The following is a 15476-nucleotide window of genomic DNA, read 5'->3' on the forward strand; positions in this document are numbered from 1 at the left end:
GAACCTCTAAACCTGTAAGCCAGCCCCAGTTAAATGTTGTTCTTATAGGGGCTGCCTTGGTCACGGTGTCCGTTTACAGCAGTAGACCCCTAAGACAGGCCTCTTGTGTTTTGGATTCCTCAACAATCTTCCCAGTGTAGCAACTGCCAGGTTTCATGAAATACCAGGTTTCATTGTATGCAAACTCTCAGTAGATGAAGGAAACATAGATTGGTTTTTTCACTCTGTGTCACGGGTTGCCAAGTCTTTCACTACTTTATGCTTTGTGAGCAACATGGTCTCTGATATGTAAGTATATGTATCCAAACCTTCAAACTGTATTTAAAAGCCTTCTTATTCATAGACATTGTCAGAGTTGTGTGTATGACCACTCATGCAATCAATCAGAAACCTGGCCTAATGGCACAGCCACTTCTTGAATGCCTCCTGTTGCCAGGGAGACAAAAAGAGTCTCACACCAGCAATTAAATGTCCAGGTCTGGAAGTGATGCCCTTATAACTTCTTTCCCTTAATTAATGAAAGTTAATCTCTTAAAACCAGCCAATGATAAAGAGGCAGGCTGTGACTTTACTGTGTGAAAAATCTTGACTGTATCAGCTCAAGTCAAGCACCCGAGGAAGCCTTTTCTTACCTCTTCATCCTGTAACCAAGTCAGCGGCATTTCCCTGTAATCCTATTCATTCATTCATTCATTCATTCATTCATTCATTCATTCATTCATTCATTCATTCTTTTGTTCACTCATCCTTGTGATGCTTCAGATGGGATGCACGACCTTATGCATGCTAGGCAAGCAATCCACCACTGAGTGACAGATACAGCCACAGCCCCATCTCTGTATTTTACAGCATCTCAAACAACTTTGGGTCACAATGCCATATGTAAAACACTGCTGCAATTCTCAATATGTCTCTCTTACTCTGACCAGCTCCCATAGTCTCCTCAGCTAAGTGTTTATCCATGGCAATTGCCTTGCATAGCATAGCACCCAGCACGGCTCGGTGTGTGCTGTTTAGACATCCTAACTCACTCGGTGGATTGTGGGAGTAAATGGTACTGTTCACACAGTTACCTGAAGGCCTCTGTTAGTTTGCCCACGCTATCTACTTGTGATCAATCTATTCTTTTAGTTATCTATTACTCTCTACCTTAATCACTTGCATGCCTTCTTTGTAACTTCTTTCAGCCAATAACGGTTTGGTCTGAAACACAGCCGGATCTTGAGGCCACGAAAGATTTTGAGTACCGTGTGGGTTGTTTCCGTCTTCAGTTTACAGGTCAGAAGGCAGACACAGCAAAGGGAGTGGTTTGTTTTTGTCGTTTGAAGTTGCGGAGAGAGAGAGAGTCAAGTGATGGACCAAAAAAGCCACCAAATTGAGTATAGAACCATAACTTGGCTTACCAACAGTTTATTTATGCTAGAAAGCATAATACATGTTTGTCAAAGATAAGTCTTATTGTACCATATCAACGTTTCCCTTGTAGTGTACATTTCTCTCTAAAGTAAATTAAAAACAAGCATGTGACGTCTCAGTTAAGTACTGAGTCTGTTCATATTGACTTCACCTATGTCCCCTTCCCTCTCCACCAGCTGTAAAGTGGTTATGAGCTTCTCAAGCCCCAGAGATATGAAAGTTAGACCAACCCCCGCAAACTTGGTCTGTGTTTGGGTACTAGCTGTGAGCACCTGCGTTGTAAAATGGCATGGATGGTGTTTCCCATGCAGTTTTCAGACGTCCTCTACCCTCCGATTATACACAGCAGCATCCATGCTGAGCAGCTTTGAAGGATCCCATCTCCGTGTGAGCTTATCAATCACAATGAGGCTAAATTACACGGACCAAAAAATGTGTCCTGGCTGAGAACTACCCCCAGGGCCTCCTGGGTACAGGAAGTTCCCAAATAAACCTCTCTCCCAGTAGTCTGCCACTGAGAACTGCTCAGGAGAACCAAGGCAGGGACCTTACAACGCCTGAAGAAAGCTCGGACATGGAATCTGAAATCTGTCAACTTGGATTCATTCGAGGTACAGCAACTTATAAAACCGAAGTGTATACACATCACATTAGCAGGTGAAATAATTCAATGTATCCCTCTACTCTGCTTAGACCAGAGCACAGAAGGCCTCTCAACCAGGGCGATGTGTTCAAGAAAACTGAAGTTCAATAAGAACAAATCCTAGACTTAGGTCCTGCCCGGCACCCACCTCCCCCGATCTATCCTTTCGAGAAGGTTGACTTTACTTCCTTTTTTCCCTCCACAATGCTCGTAATTGAACGTTACAAAGTATACCGAGAATAAATCTACCGGGGTCCCCTTCCTCCAACCAGAAAAAGGTTAAGCTTTTAATTACAGGCCCTCAAACTATCATTTTGTGCAATTAGCAATTAACTATAATCGTTGATGAGAGAATGCAGGGCTGCGCTGGCAATTTCCCTCCTCCCCATCCCAGACTCGGTTATTTTAGTCTTCTTCTATTACAGAGGACAAGCCACAACCGCGGGAGCGCTCTTGTTCTTTTTCTCTCTCTCTTTCACACACTCTTGCTTAAAGCCACATTTAATTTTTAACAAAATGGCATGTCAGCTTGCCACTGTGATGGGACACCGAACCCCACACAGAACAGCGGAGCGTTCGCATCCCTCCTCTTCATCACTTTCAGGTTGGCGAGAAGAGTCCCCTCAGAAGATGCTACCTACCGACCTCACAACATCAGCCCTTCCTAGGGGCTCTGGAGAGGGGGGAAGAGGGTTCCTTGCTGCCCCCAGACCCCTCAACTGCCAACCCCATCAAGCCCGGAGGCGGTGGCAACAGCAGCAATAGTTGCATCAGCGCTCCTTGCCACGGCGCCAGGAGGGTACAGTAGCGACTGTAGGGAGCTAGGGAGCGCACAGCTGCTGCGGCCGCAGGTTCCCTGGATCAGGAAATTAGGACAGGCACCCGGGATTGGAGGTGAGAACGGTGCGCGAGCCAACCAGAGGCCGCCCCGGGTCCCCCGTGAGCCCCAGGCCGACGCGCGGAGAAGCCGAGCCCCTGGAGCCGTCCGGATGGCGGCGGCGACAGCCCCAGCCCCAGCCCTAGCCCCAGCCCCAGCCACTCACGCACGCACGCTGCCACTTGCCCCCGCACCCTCCTCACAGCGCGCGGGAGAGCGGTGCGTGCTGGAGCTGCTGGGCTGAGCTCCCCCGCTGGGGTCGCCGCGCCGCTCGGCCGCGCTCCTGCCGCCGCCCCGGTGGGTGCCCCAAGACCGTTCACTCGAGCTGTCCCCGGCGGCGAACGGGCTCCCCGCCCCCTCCTCCCGCGCCGTTCCCTCCCCTCTCCCTCCCCTTCTCTGCAACGCCTGCATTATTTTCCGCCCGCAGGGTCTGCGCGCACACCGCGGCCGCGGCGGGGGAGGTGACCGGGTGGCTGGCTGGCTGGGTGGCTGGCGAGGAGTAGAGCGTGCAAGTTGCAGAGAAGGGGTGCCCGCTCCTTGCGTGCTCTCCGTGCTCCCGGCTCCTCACTCCTTCCCCCTCCTCCTCGCCTCCTCCCTCCCCGCCCCCACCTCCTTCCTCCTCTCCGAAGGGCTGGTAACTTGTTGTGCGGAGCGAACGGCGACAACGACGGCGCGACGGAGGCACCATCCGGGCGGGCAGCATGGGCACGTCCGCGCGTTGGGCGCTGTGGCTGCTGCTCGCGCTGTGCTGGGCGCCCCGGGACAGCGGCGCCACTGCAAGCGGTGAGTGGGGACGCGCCCCTCCACACTCGGCCCGAAACAAGCCGGGCGTCCGCGATCGCTGCGTTTTGGGAGACCCCGGGGCTCCTCTTGCCCATCCCCTCCTAGCAGACGTCTCTCCACGCTCCTCTCCTGCTCCCCTCCCCACCCGGGTGGCGCCTCTGAGCTGTCAGAGCCGAGGCTACTGGGAGCCGGGCCCGGGGGACTGTGGGGTTTAGGGTGTCCTGAAGCGTCCCTTGAACTTGTTGTCATCCTTCTGTGTCCCCCTTCTTTCCAGAACCTCTGTTTTACATGGTTTTCACCTCCCATTGACAAGGGCTAGGGGATGTGGGCTGTAGAGCCACTGAACAATGGTTCTGCCTCCTCTGCCAGGCGGGCTGTTAGGACCCTGGCAGAGCATGGGGCCTGGAAGCCCGGGTGCGTCCCTCAGACTTAAGCAGGGTTGAGAGCGCACGGTGGGTGAAGGTGGGCGTCTCCGAGGACACCGGGCACCAGGTGCCGGCCGAGCCTGTAGTCCTCGCGCCGCCGTGAGCAGGCGCACGTTCGGTGGGCGGCAGCCTGGAGGCCGAGCCATGTCAAGTACGCAGCCTGCGCCCGGGACTGCGACTCCCCAGGCGCCGGGCCATCTCTCAGGCTCCAAGTGTGGCTTTCAACTGGACTGTCCTCTGAGTGCCTTTCTTTCTCCCTCCCCCGGGGATTCCGCAGCTACTGCAGCCTTTAAAAACCTCTGGGGTCTCTGAGATAACTGAACGGGGGAGGGGAGTGGGATCCAGACTTAATCAGGTTACTTTGCTGAGCCTCATTCTGGGCAACACTTTCCCCCAGAGAAACTGAGTCCCAGTGTAGTGACTGTAATTAGCCTTTATTCTACACAATAAGGCCGGAAGGTGTGGTGCTGGAGCTGAAGTGTGACTGTAGCTTGCGGAGGGCGGGGGTGACTACAATCGAGTCCCCGGGGGTCAGCACACTGACTTCGGAGCCCTGTGTACTTTCAGAGTCTCATCTTGGGTCATACAACTTTCCAGAGCAGGTGATAAGACGCCTTCCTAACAAGGTCCGGTCTGATCCTTGGCAGGCCACTGAAGAGGTCTTAGAGGTCTTAAGAGGTGACACCAGAGTGCTTGCTTGTCAACCGGCTCTAGACAGAACGCCGTCCCCGCTCTAAATAGTCTACGATCCCCATCTCTTGTCGCCCGAGTAGCTTAGAAGGCCCGCCCGCGTGCGGTCACGTGTGTCCTGGAGTGAGAGCGAACTTTCAAGTGTGTGGTCAAGCGGTCTGTCGAGCTATACTGGGGTGTTTAAGTCCCCCAGCGCCCCTGGGCCTTTGGTTCCGCTGTCCGGAGCGTGAGAAGCTGGGCAGGGCTTTTCTAACCCATGCGATTGGCTGGTAGCTGGATTGCGTTTAGCTTGGTCACGTGTCTTCGCGGAGTTAATTGAGCTGCCCCAGCTGGGATACCTTTAAGATCTGCCAGGCTCAGAGGGGCCTTTCCCTCTGGAGCTTTCTCCAGCTGCACTCTGAAAAGGGCCCATGTACAGTGACGCCAGAATCCTACGTGTGGCAAGCCTATGCGCCCAGAGAAGCCCTGCTTAACCGAACATTTCAGACGCTGACATTAATCATTAATGGATGAGTAATGTTAACTTATTAAACCATCCCTCAGAAGAGTGACTCGACTCGCGTTATGTATTCTGTAATATTTCAAAACACGAAAGTATAAAATCCATTATTGACTGTGATTCAGGGAGGTGGGAGAAAGGAGTCACTTTAGCTGCAGAACCTTTTCTGTTCTTGGGAAATTTTAAAGCGCTAACTTTCTCTCAGGTGCTGTTTTCTATGGAGTGGTAGGAAATACCCAGGCTGCTGCAAAGAGCTAGTCAAACATCAGAAGTTGTTCGGCTGGGATCAGGAAAGCGGGGGTAACCTTTGTTCCCCCTTTACTGCAAGTGGAATATGGTGGTGCTGCCAAAGTGGAAGAGGAAAACAGGCAGGCACGATCCTAAAGAGTCAGAGGGGGAGGGGCAGTTCTTTCTGAGCTGCAGCAAACTTGGAGTTGGTTGAAGCAGATACTGACCATAAGTAAACTCAGAGAGCCGTGTCTTAAGTTCAAAGTCCCGAAACATGTGGACTGGTTTTCCTGCCCCCAACCTTCTATGCTTTCTCTTTCTCTCCAATGCTTCCTTCTGTCCCCCCAACACACATACCGACACACACGCACATACGCACACGGGCATGCATATGCACATACAAGGGGTTACTCTAAACTACCCGACACAGGGTAGGTATGTGTTTGCAGAGTTTCTTCAAGAAACTGAAGTGAAGCTAACAAGGGATGTTAACAAACGAGACATCACAAGGGCTGATGGCAGAATACATGGGGACTCTAGGACTTTCCCCCTCCAGCCTACCTATAGATTCAGATGGGGCATGTTGCACAGCCTTCAGAGCCGGAGTTCTGCAAGAGCTCTTCCTATCTGACCAGTGAGTATTATGCCTCTTACAATGGGAGTGAGCAACTTACCAGCAATACCAGCGTGCCTGCAGGTAGGAATCTGGATGACCAGGAGAAATAATCCCTGATGGAGCACCAAGAGAGGGTAGCAATCATAGCATTCCATGTAGAGGAGGGATTTCTTCTTTAAAAAAGAGTCACAATCCAAGCTTCGTGGGCAGCGCATTTCCTAACACCTGAAATAGCTGTTTGCCCAGGTTTGTCCTTTTACCAGTAGCTGTAGGGCTGTGTCATGTCAACGCAGTTCTTCACTTTTAATGCTTGAGTCTCCAGAGATCTACACTGTGCACATGAAGTCCAAGTTCAGTAGAGCTGACATATGTTCAGACTTCAGACCAGCTAACTGCATTCGCAAACACGATGCAATACTTGTAGAGGGGGCAGTCTCCATCTTCTAAACGGTTGCAAACCTGGTCATCATGTTTCTGCTCTTTAAAATATGAGTAACCATAGACAAGACTTCTTTGAAGTACTTTCTGTAAAGGTTCTGGAAGAGCCAAAGAGTTGTGACCCCTTTCTGTCCCCTAAACAACGTCAGACCAATAAAACAATGTGCCTTAAGGTCAAGAGCACAGATAGGGTCCCAGGCATACGGCTTGAGGCTTAGATTCCCAATCCCTGACATTTACCAAATAGCGCAGAAAGAAAATGTCTAGTAACTATTTTTCTAGTCTCTCACAGCACGGTAAGCGATTCTCAGTGAAGATACGATGGAGATGGGGTTGTTTCCATTTCAGCCTCTGCCTCCTGGTCCTGATTGGCTTAACTTGACCTTGCTTTGGAAAGTCGAGGGCAGGTATTAGCCTATGAGACATTACATCACAGAGCCAAAACAGGCCTGAAATGGTGCTTGTCACATATAGAACTAGCTTACAAAGGAGAGTCTCACAGCCGACTAAGTCATCTGCCTTTCACATGGCAGGTGATAGAGTCGTCTAACGAGATAATCTCAGAGATGATCACCCAGGATGATTTCCCAGACCACAGCCAGCAGACAGTTTTCAAGAAAAATAGAAGCCCTTCTTTGGAGGTTTTGAGTAAAATGTATTTATTATAAAGGGGGAATCTAAGACTGTTTCCCCTCCTAGCTGAGGAGGGGATAATCTGAGGACTGATAGCTTTTTCTGAGGTCTCCAAGGCATACTATAACCCACTTCTTGGAGAACCTGATTTTGTAAGCGAAAACGGGCTCAATTTTATTTGATTTGTTTTCTTACGAATCTGTATCTCTCTGCTAAGCTCCAGGGTTGGCTTGCAATCACATGTAACATGTGCTGTAAACATGGTTAATTCCAACTAGTTAGACATGCTAACTTCGGTATAGCTACACGAGAAAGCACCTTAAACTATGCTTACTTTGCCTTTAGGTAGAGAAAGAGCGCTGGATGATTGGGGCCTGTGAGCCACTTTTATGCTCTAAATTAGAAATGTAAGATAAAAACCACTAGGTAGAGGGAAAATAAGCATAGAGATCTTCCAGAAATGTCTCCATGTTTGTGCAGGGGCCTTTCACCAGATTTCTGTGGTAGAGGTACCCAGCTTTGTATGGTAGAGGTGCATTGTGGGGAGGGTTGAGGGAATGCCTCAGCCAGCACTAACAAGTACATTTAAGGCAAGAAACTACAATGTGGAAGGGTCAGGCACTCACTAGAATGGCCAATTCTGCCACCAAGTTGGGGCATCTCAGTTGGCAATTGGCCAGTAGTCTTTGGGTGCCCCCAAAACAGTATTGCCATGGAGGTGAGGGGGTGGGGAGGATGTGCAGTGGGGAGGATTTGCCAGGAAATGATGATTGACATTTGAGCTTTCATACGTTGTAACCATATTCTCTGCAAAGAATGCTAGTGTATACTGTCCTAGTCTCCATTCCTGCCTCTGATCTTGAATTTTCCTAAGAATGCTTTCTCAAGATCTAAGTTATTAACTGGCAAGAAGGTTACCGGGCAGGTTATAAATTGAAGCCAATCTCCTTTATGCATTTTCTCAAGACCACTTGATATCAGGTCAGCGCGGAAGCCAGGTTCCACCTTTTTTTTATAGGAAATCAAACGGGGAAATTCAAGATCCAGAAAGATGAGGATAGAAGCCGCGCGTGGAGTGAGCAGAGCCACAGAAAAAAGTCGCAGACATCAGCTGACGAGGTTCTGTGAGCTCCCACATGCTGCTTTGATCGTAGCTCATGATGCTTGCCTAAAGTCCCCAGCATCTTAGACTTTAATATGACAAAGCCAGAAGGGATTTCATCTCTACCAAATGGTCCCATGAAGGGGAGGATTCAGACGGTAGTGGTTATGGCCACTGTCCCCAAAGAGCAGTAGTAGAGCAAAAGTAAGACTTGGGTCTGACACACCAACCTCCTAACTTGCCCAGATCTCCCATGTGTTTTAGAATCCTTCTCACGTGAAAATGTGGCTAACTCACTAATTGTGGCAGACAGGTGTGCAACGTGTCTTTTTTTTTTTTGTTTTTTAATAACCTGCCACACGAATGAAATGAAAGTACTCTCATGGGCATAGAAATCAGGTACCGCTATAGCTTTATCTTTCAAAGGATTCTACCAGGCAAACACTTCATTTAGCAGGTCACACTTCATTTCAAGTTTAGAAAAGCTGAGAAAATATTTTGACAAAAGTCTATAATGCAGAACATTTACAGGTTAATTCATTAACCCAACTAATACCTTCATGGCTACTGACTAGGACTTAGCAAATCTCTGGGTGCTGGGAGATAAATCCTCGATGCACTGGCATTGGGGAGGGAACTTTTGGGAAATAAGCCAGATCTCCCTGGGTTCTGGGGAAAGACTTTAAAGACCCAGAGGGGCACAGAGGACCTCCATGAAGAAGTGCTATCTGAAACTGTCCCTGGTGGGGAACAGGATGGAATCATATAAACAAATGCAACCAAAGTATCAGCCAGAGTGGTTGAAGGAGAGGAAATAAGGGAAGCCCCTTAGAGCTGTTAGCTCAGCTGTTGCAGCCAGAGCAGATGGTGGGTGATGACTGAGAGGAAGAAGTCAGGGGAAGCTGGTAGGGAACTGAGACTCAATTCTGGAGTCAGTGGGAAGCCAGGAAATGATCCTATCTGTGGCCCTTCTGGATATTCTAAGTGGCTTAAATCACTCTCTTAATTTGGATAGAGAATGCGACAGCCTGGAGGCAAAGGGAAGGGTGACTTAAATTTAGATCAAGTGAGAAATGAGGGGTTAGCCATGGCCAAGATTTGATGGCCCAATGACAGGGGAGAAGGATCCCGGCTCCCTCTGGGCTCTTGCGTTAGAGTAATTTAGAGCAAGCCAACTGAAGATAGGATGCAGAAGAGAAAGGGTGGGTTTTGGATCAAAGTGCTCTGCATTTTGTGTCTGGAAGCCGTCCCATTGGATGTTACCTATATCATGTGCTCAAAACCTGTACTTGGGTGGTCATCAACATGTCTGTTATAAAACACTTTTATTTATCTCCTATCTCCACCCAGTGACAGACATGAGGGTTTATGGGGGATTAACAGTATATTCAGTATTGAATTTCAAGTACAACCTTGAAAACAAAGTCTCTTCCATGATATGTTGCCTCTGTAACTTCTTAGTCTTCAGGCTGATGTCCCTTGGGCTGTTCTCTATGCTCAGGCAGATAAGGTTCGGACAATGACTTGGTCACTAATCAAGAAAATCAAGAGACTTAGTCCTTCTAAGAAAAGCTACTAAGGGAATTCTAGCAGCATACTTAAAAAGGCTATGATGGGAATAGAGAAACAGGACCTACCTCAACAATAAATCTATGCTGTAGAGTGTCGTTCTTGAGAAGAAAAACTACTCCATTCTTTAAGCAGACTGAACTAGGCAAATTCTAAGCAAATGAAACGTTCTAGAATTATGCAGCCCTGAGTTGGCTACTGCCGATTGCGGGCTTGGTATGGAGCATGGGATTTAGAGCCAGAGTACCTGAGTTCAGATCTTAGGTCAGCCCAGAGTAATCTTGGGCAAGCCACCACATTTTTCTTTTCCAAGACTGTGAAGAGGGAAAGGGGAAGGCTCACTTGGAACTAACTGGTAAAGACAAGAGAAGTCTTAGAGCAGCAATTGGCCAACAATAAAAAGCATTTGGTTGTATCTAGGATTCTAAGATAATCCCCATCAGGTGTAAATGGGACAACTTGTGACAACTGAACTGTAAAATTCATTAGTCTGCATCTCAGGCCCTTTTCCTGGGCACCTTGCTGTAGAATTTGCTGCTGATAGCCTCTCATTCTGGTAGGAAAAGAATTTTTTTTTTGCTGACTCAGAAGTTTGCTTGTCCTAAAAGGAGTTTTAGACTATGAATAGAAGGATTGGCATTAAATTAGCAAGCAGTAGAGATGAAGTAGACTAAAAATAAATGCCCTTGGTGGCCCTAGAAGTGCCAAAGGAAATGGACTGAAGAAAAACCTGTAGATGATAGCACCCTTAACTGTCAGCCGGTGAAGTGCATGCTGGGTCTGGCAGAGTGTGGCAACCCTCTCTACCCCTACAGATTCAAGTTCTTGCTGAGCCTGATACTCTGATATCTGGAATACTCAGTAGTCCAGACGTTCAACCAAGAGGACTCCTGCCAATGTTACTCAAAGCCTACGGGGGAAATCTGTGGCCCATCTTGAAAGCCAGCTAGGCTACTCACTGTAAGGCCCATGAGGTGCTTTACTGGAGCTCACATGCTGATTTTCCAGGTTAACCCTTGCAGAACCAATTAGACAGTGGCAACCTGACTTCTCTGTGCACTCAAAGCCCCGCACCTCCTAAGGTCTGTGAACGGCTTATTGCAGGGCCGCAATGAGTGAGTGTGAAGTGTTTAAGTGAGCAAACCTCCTGGGACATGGGTACCTTCTGAAGCCTGGTGCCACCTATACAAGTGACAACAGAATCATTTGGGGGGAATGGGTCTATTACTAACCCTAATAGCCACACGAGTGGGTAGACACGAGCGAACCCGAATCTCCAGGCTCAGAAGGACAAAGGGATTCCTGCTCAATGTTAGAGCTATAAGGAAACTTAGAAAGTCTGATCTCTTCATGGAAGAGGCGCCTTTTCCTATTCCTAAACTAATACCAAGACGAGTTTTTTCAATGGAGATAGAGCTCAAGGCTCCTTTCCTCTCCACTCTAGCCCACCCCCACCCCCATTCCTTTAGCCCCAAGCAATTTCCTGAGAACACTGCAGCTTTAAGGTACCTACTACCACCTTTCAGACCAGACAGGTGCAGGGGTATAGAATCCCTAGCATTTGCACTCCCAAGGTTATTTATGGTGTACCGTGGCTTTAGCTCAGCTTAACAATTAAAAGAAACCTGGCGGTGGATGATTTCATGCCAGTCTGTTCCCTCTATGTACTGTAATAGTGAATTTGAGGTTTAATGTTCCCGGATGGAAATAGACTACAGGTCTACAATCCTATAATCCCCGAAGCTTTGAGAACCAAAAGCTTCTTAATTCACGTGGTGCTTTCAGTTCTGGACCTCGGAGCAGCAGTGGTCGCAGCTGAACATCCAAATAGAAAGGTAGAATCTTTTTGGAACCTGTGGAGAAAATCGGTAGTGTCCCAGGATGGTGGCTGGGGTCTCTGTGTTCAATTTAGTGGCTAAGCTCTCCCTGCTGTGCATGGAACAGAGAACTAAACAGAAGCAGCGAGCACTTTCTACCTATGAGCAGCCTCTAAAAGTGCCCAGGGACCTGGAAATCTGAGAGACAGGACCATAAAGTTCAGCGTCTTTGATTCTCTCTATAGGACTTTTTATCAAGCCAGCTGGCTTCCCATCATCCACTTCTCCATCATCTTTTAGACAAGCGGGGATGTTTCGGTAACCCCTGCCTTCCTTGTGTACATTCTTCCTCTTTGCTAATGGGGTGTCACCTGTGTCATGGTAACTTTCTGATAAGCAAGCAGAAGCCTTGGTGACATGGACACATATAAGAAAAGAAAAGCTAGTAAGACCTCTTTCTGCTTTAGGAAGTTGGGATGAACAGATGAAAATGCTTATGTCTGTTTTAACCCTGTTTTGAGCCAAACTTCCCGGGATTTTAACATAACCTAATACTGTTGAGAGCTTGTGTATTACAACTAAATCCAGAGTCCAGAACGACCAGGAACTGTATATTAGCTTTATCATGTTATATGCTGCCCTATATGTTATAAGCTTCATGACAGCTTGAAGGTCTACAAAATCCATCACGCAAGCCTCATTTTTGAGGAAGTTCTCTCCCAGAAGCCTAGTCCTGGGGCTAAAATAAATTTTTCCCCCAAGTATCTCTTGAAGTCTGATGGCATGCTTATCATGCTCACTATGTAGATTTCAATGCTAATGCTTTTGGCTCGTTTTGAATAGAATAAATTTGGCTCTTCAGAATGAGAACCTTGAATGTCTCTCTTCACCTTTACTGTATCCTAACTGCAGGGAGCTGTACTTTCTAAGCTCGTTTCACTCTATATTCTCTGAGCATAAATCCTTTTTTTTTTTTAAATAAAGTCCTCCGAGTGAATTCCTGCCATTCCTATAGTCCTCAAAGCTGAAAGGTTTTAGAGCCATAGCAAATGACCTCCACCTCTGAGAATACCAAGAGCATTCCAAGAACACAGTGGCAGGAGGAAGGAGGCAGGGAGGGCGGGGGAGAGAAAGGAGGCAGCCAGGTACCTCACACTTGGCTTCTTGGTTTTAAAACAAACAACCGATGCTCACCTCTTGTTCCCTTTGTAATTCCCTAGTATTTTTATTTTATTTGATAAAATATTTGTAGGATGAACAAACCTGAGTGGTGGTAGGAAATATCAAGTTCTATTTCTCAGTAGCTGAGGTCTGGCTTGCGAAAGGTTTAAGAGCAGAAAGGTCTATAGAGTTTTAAAAAAGCAATGTACCATAGTACTCGAAGGTAGCCACACCCCAGTGTTAATCTAGTCTTGGGCTGAATTTTAATCTCTTTGGGAATTAGCCACAATGTGGAGAATTCTCCCTGACAGCAGGGCGGAGTCAACACCAGGGAGACCAACTAGAGCATTGTGCTTTTCACACAAGTGTTCCAGTCTGTGCTTGCCTCTGCCCTCTCTGTTTCTATGCCAGCATGCCCCAGCTGCAAATGCTGAGAGGGGGCAGGAAATCTGAAGGCTTTCTGCTTGGAACCACCCTCCCCCAGCAAATCTGCATGCACCCTGGGACGCATGCTGGGTTTTGTAAGTCTCTGCAGTGGATGTAATGAGAGGCCTTTAAGGGACAAGAGCTGCACCTTTTTATGGCAATGTAGTCTGGTCTTGCAGAAGGATAGACGTGTTAACGATTAAAGCACCTGAACACTCACTGTCCTGGCCATGGAATAGGGCCATGAAAATCTTAGTTCACACCTCTCTAAAAGACATGTCCCTAATGAGCCAATGCCATGAGCTCTGGCATCAGAATCTGTGGCTCTAGCTTGCTCTCCTTCTCTCCTCACTGAGTTAGACATGGCACCCCATTGTCTCCTAGCCATGCTTTCTTGATGCCTTTGACTTGGTTTTGGAGCTGATTTGTAAACATGTGTTTTCCAAAGGAGGCCTTGGTTTTTAAGACACACAACCCTTATCAGTCCCTTCTTTCTGCTTGCCACCCTCACACATTGTTTGCTTGTGATAGCAAAGTCACTCTTGAGTAAAGCTGTGGCCATAGCCAGGAAATGCTATTAAAGGATTAGAGTGGTCTGCATGCTGTTGGGCACACACACTTACACAGCTTATGCAAACTGGAGGCGGTGCGATGGCCCCTTGTGTCTCTCACCTACAAATGTTCATTAATCTTGCTGTGATTCCATTGGCCCAAGATCACCATTCCAGCCACCAGGTTGAGTTTTTTTAGACATAAAAAGGACTTTAATTGCATTTATTTACTCATGTATGCATTTATGTGTATATATGTGTACACTTGTGCCATAGCATAGATGGGAGGTCAGAGGGCAACTTACAGGAATCAGTTCTCCCCAACCCTGTAGGACTCAATCTTGGTAGCAAGTGCCATTTCCTGCTGAGCCATCTCACCTCTGGATCCTGGAGGCAAAAACCAAAGGAAAGAAAAGTTAATACCCTGTTCTTGTAGAGAGATAATCATGCATCACATAAAGAAAGAGATAAGTCGTAAGCTCTACAATCCATTGTCCCTTTACTTAAACACACCACATTGGTTGTCTTAGTTCTGTCCTATTGCTGTGATGAGACACCAGGAACAAAGCAATGTGGAAGAGAAAGTACTTCACTGGGGGCTTGCTTACAGTTTCAGGGGTTAGTCTATGACCATCATGGTGGAGAGCATAGCAACCAACAGGCAGGCAGGTATGACACTGGAACAAAAGCTAGCAGCTCAGACAGACAGACAGACAGACAGACAGGCAGAGAGGGCTTAGTGAGGACTTTTGAAACTTTCTAATCATTCCCACAGTTCCACCCGTGAGTAAAATGTATGAGCCTATGGAGACCATTCTCATTCAAAACACAATGGTTTGACTTCGCAGCTGGGCTATAGGGTCCAACCTATTGATTCTAGGCTGCAGGTATACACCATGGTACTTGCACTAAATTTTGTAGGCAGCCATAACACAATGGCAGGTATGCGTGTATCCAAACATATCTAAACCCTGAAAAGGTACATACAAGTATATCTATCTGTACAAGGTTAAAATGTGCTTCTGTACAGGATGCTTAGCATGGATGGGCTTGGCAGCATTGGAGATTGCTCTGGGTGAGCCTGTAAATCAATAAAAAGTGAAATCCAGAGCCTAGGACATCACTGTCACTTCAGAAACACTATACTTGATGGGCCTTTGATTTTGAATAAGTTTACAAAACTGTTTGCTTTCAACAATGACTATTCTTTTTATCTTTCTTAAACATTAAAAAACAAATGTTTATTCAGGGCGCACAGCACCAGTGTGAAGGTTGGTAGACAAACTTCAGGAGTCATTTCATTCCACCCTAGGTTCCAGAGCTTGACCCCAGGTGATCAGACTTAGAAAGCAAGTGCCTTTACTCACTGAGCCGTCTACCTCACTGGCCCACCTTAAAAAAAATTAAACTCTAATAACAGCTTAAAACACGTGGTGCACAGCTATGCAAAAATATTTTCTTTATATGCTCATCCTATATAAAGCTTCTCTGTATTTATCTTTTTGTGTTTCAAACTTTTCCTGAGAACTAACACATGGTCGTACATCATCTCCTCGGCCCACTGAGGGTCAGGCCTGTTAGTGTCTCATCCTATGTGCAGGA

General features: G+C 47.5%; 1 protein-coding gene across 10 annotated transcripts in view; it reads left to right on the forward strand.

The window, feature by feature from the left end:
- Nucleotides 1–2849: 2849 nt before the first annotated feature.
- Nucleotides 2850–15476, forward strand: part of Vldlr (very low density lipoprotein receptor) — a 32049-nt gene continuing 19422 nt past the window's right edge. For 3 of the 10 annotated variants that reach the window (XM_087637913.1, XM_087637938.1, XM_087638131.1), the window contains exons 1-2: nt 2850–2953; nt 3566–3719. In XM_087637913.1, the coding sequence (XP_087494039.1) occupies nt 3638–3719 (82 nt within the window). In that variant the 5' untranslated portion in view covers nt 2850–2953; nt 3566–3637. 10 annotated transcript variants of the gene reach the window in all.

This window comes from Rattus norvegicus, chromosome 1, assembly GCF_021556685.1.
Source record: "Rattus norvegicus strain SHRSP/BbbUtx chromosome 1, alternate assembly SHRSP_T2T, whole genome shotgun sequence".
In the NCBI taxonomy this organism is placed as follows: domain Eukaryota; kingdom Metazoa; phylum Chordata; class Mammalia; order Rodentia; family Muridae; genus Rattus; species Rattus norvegicus.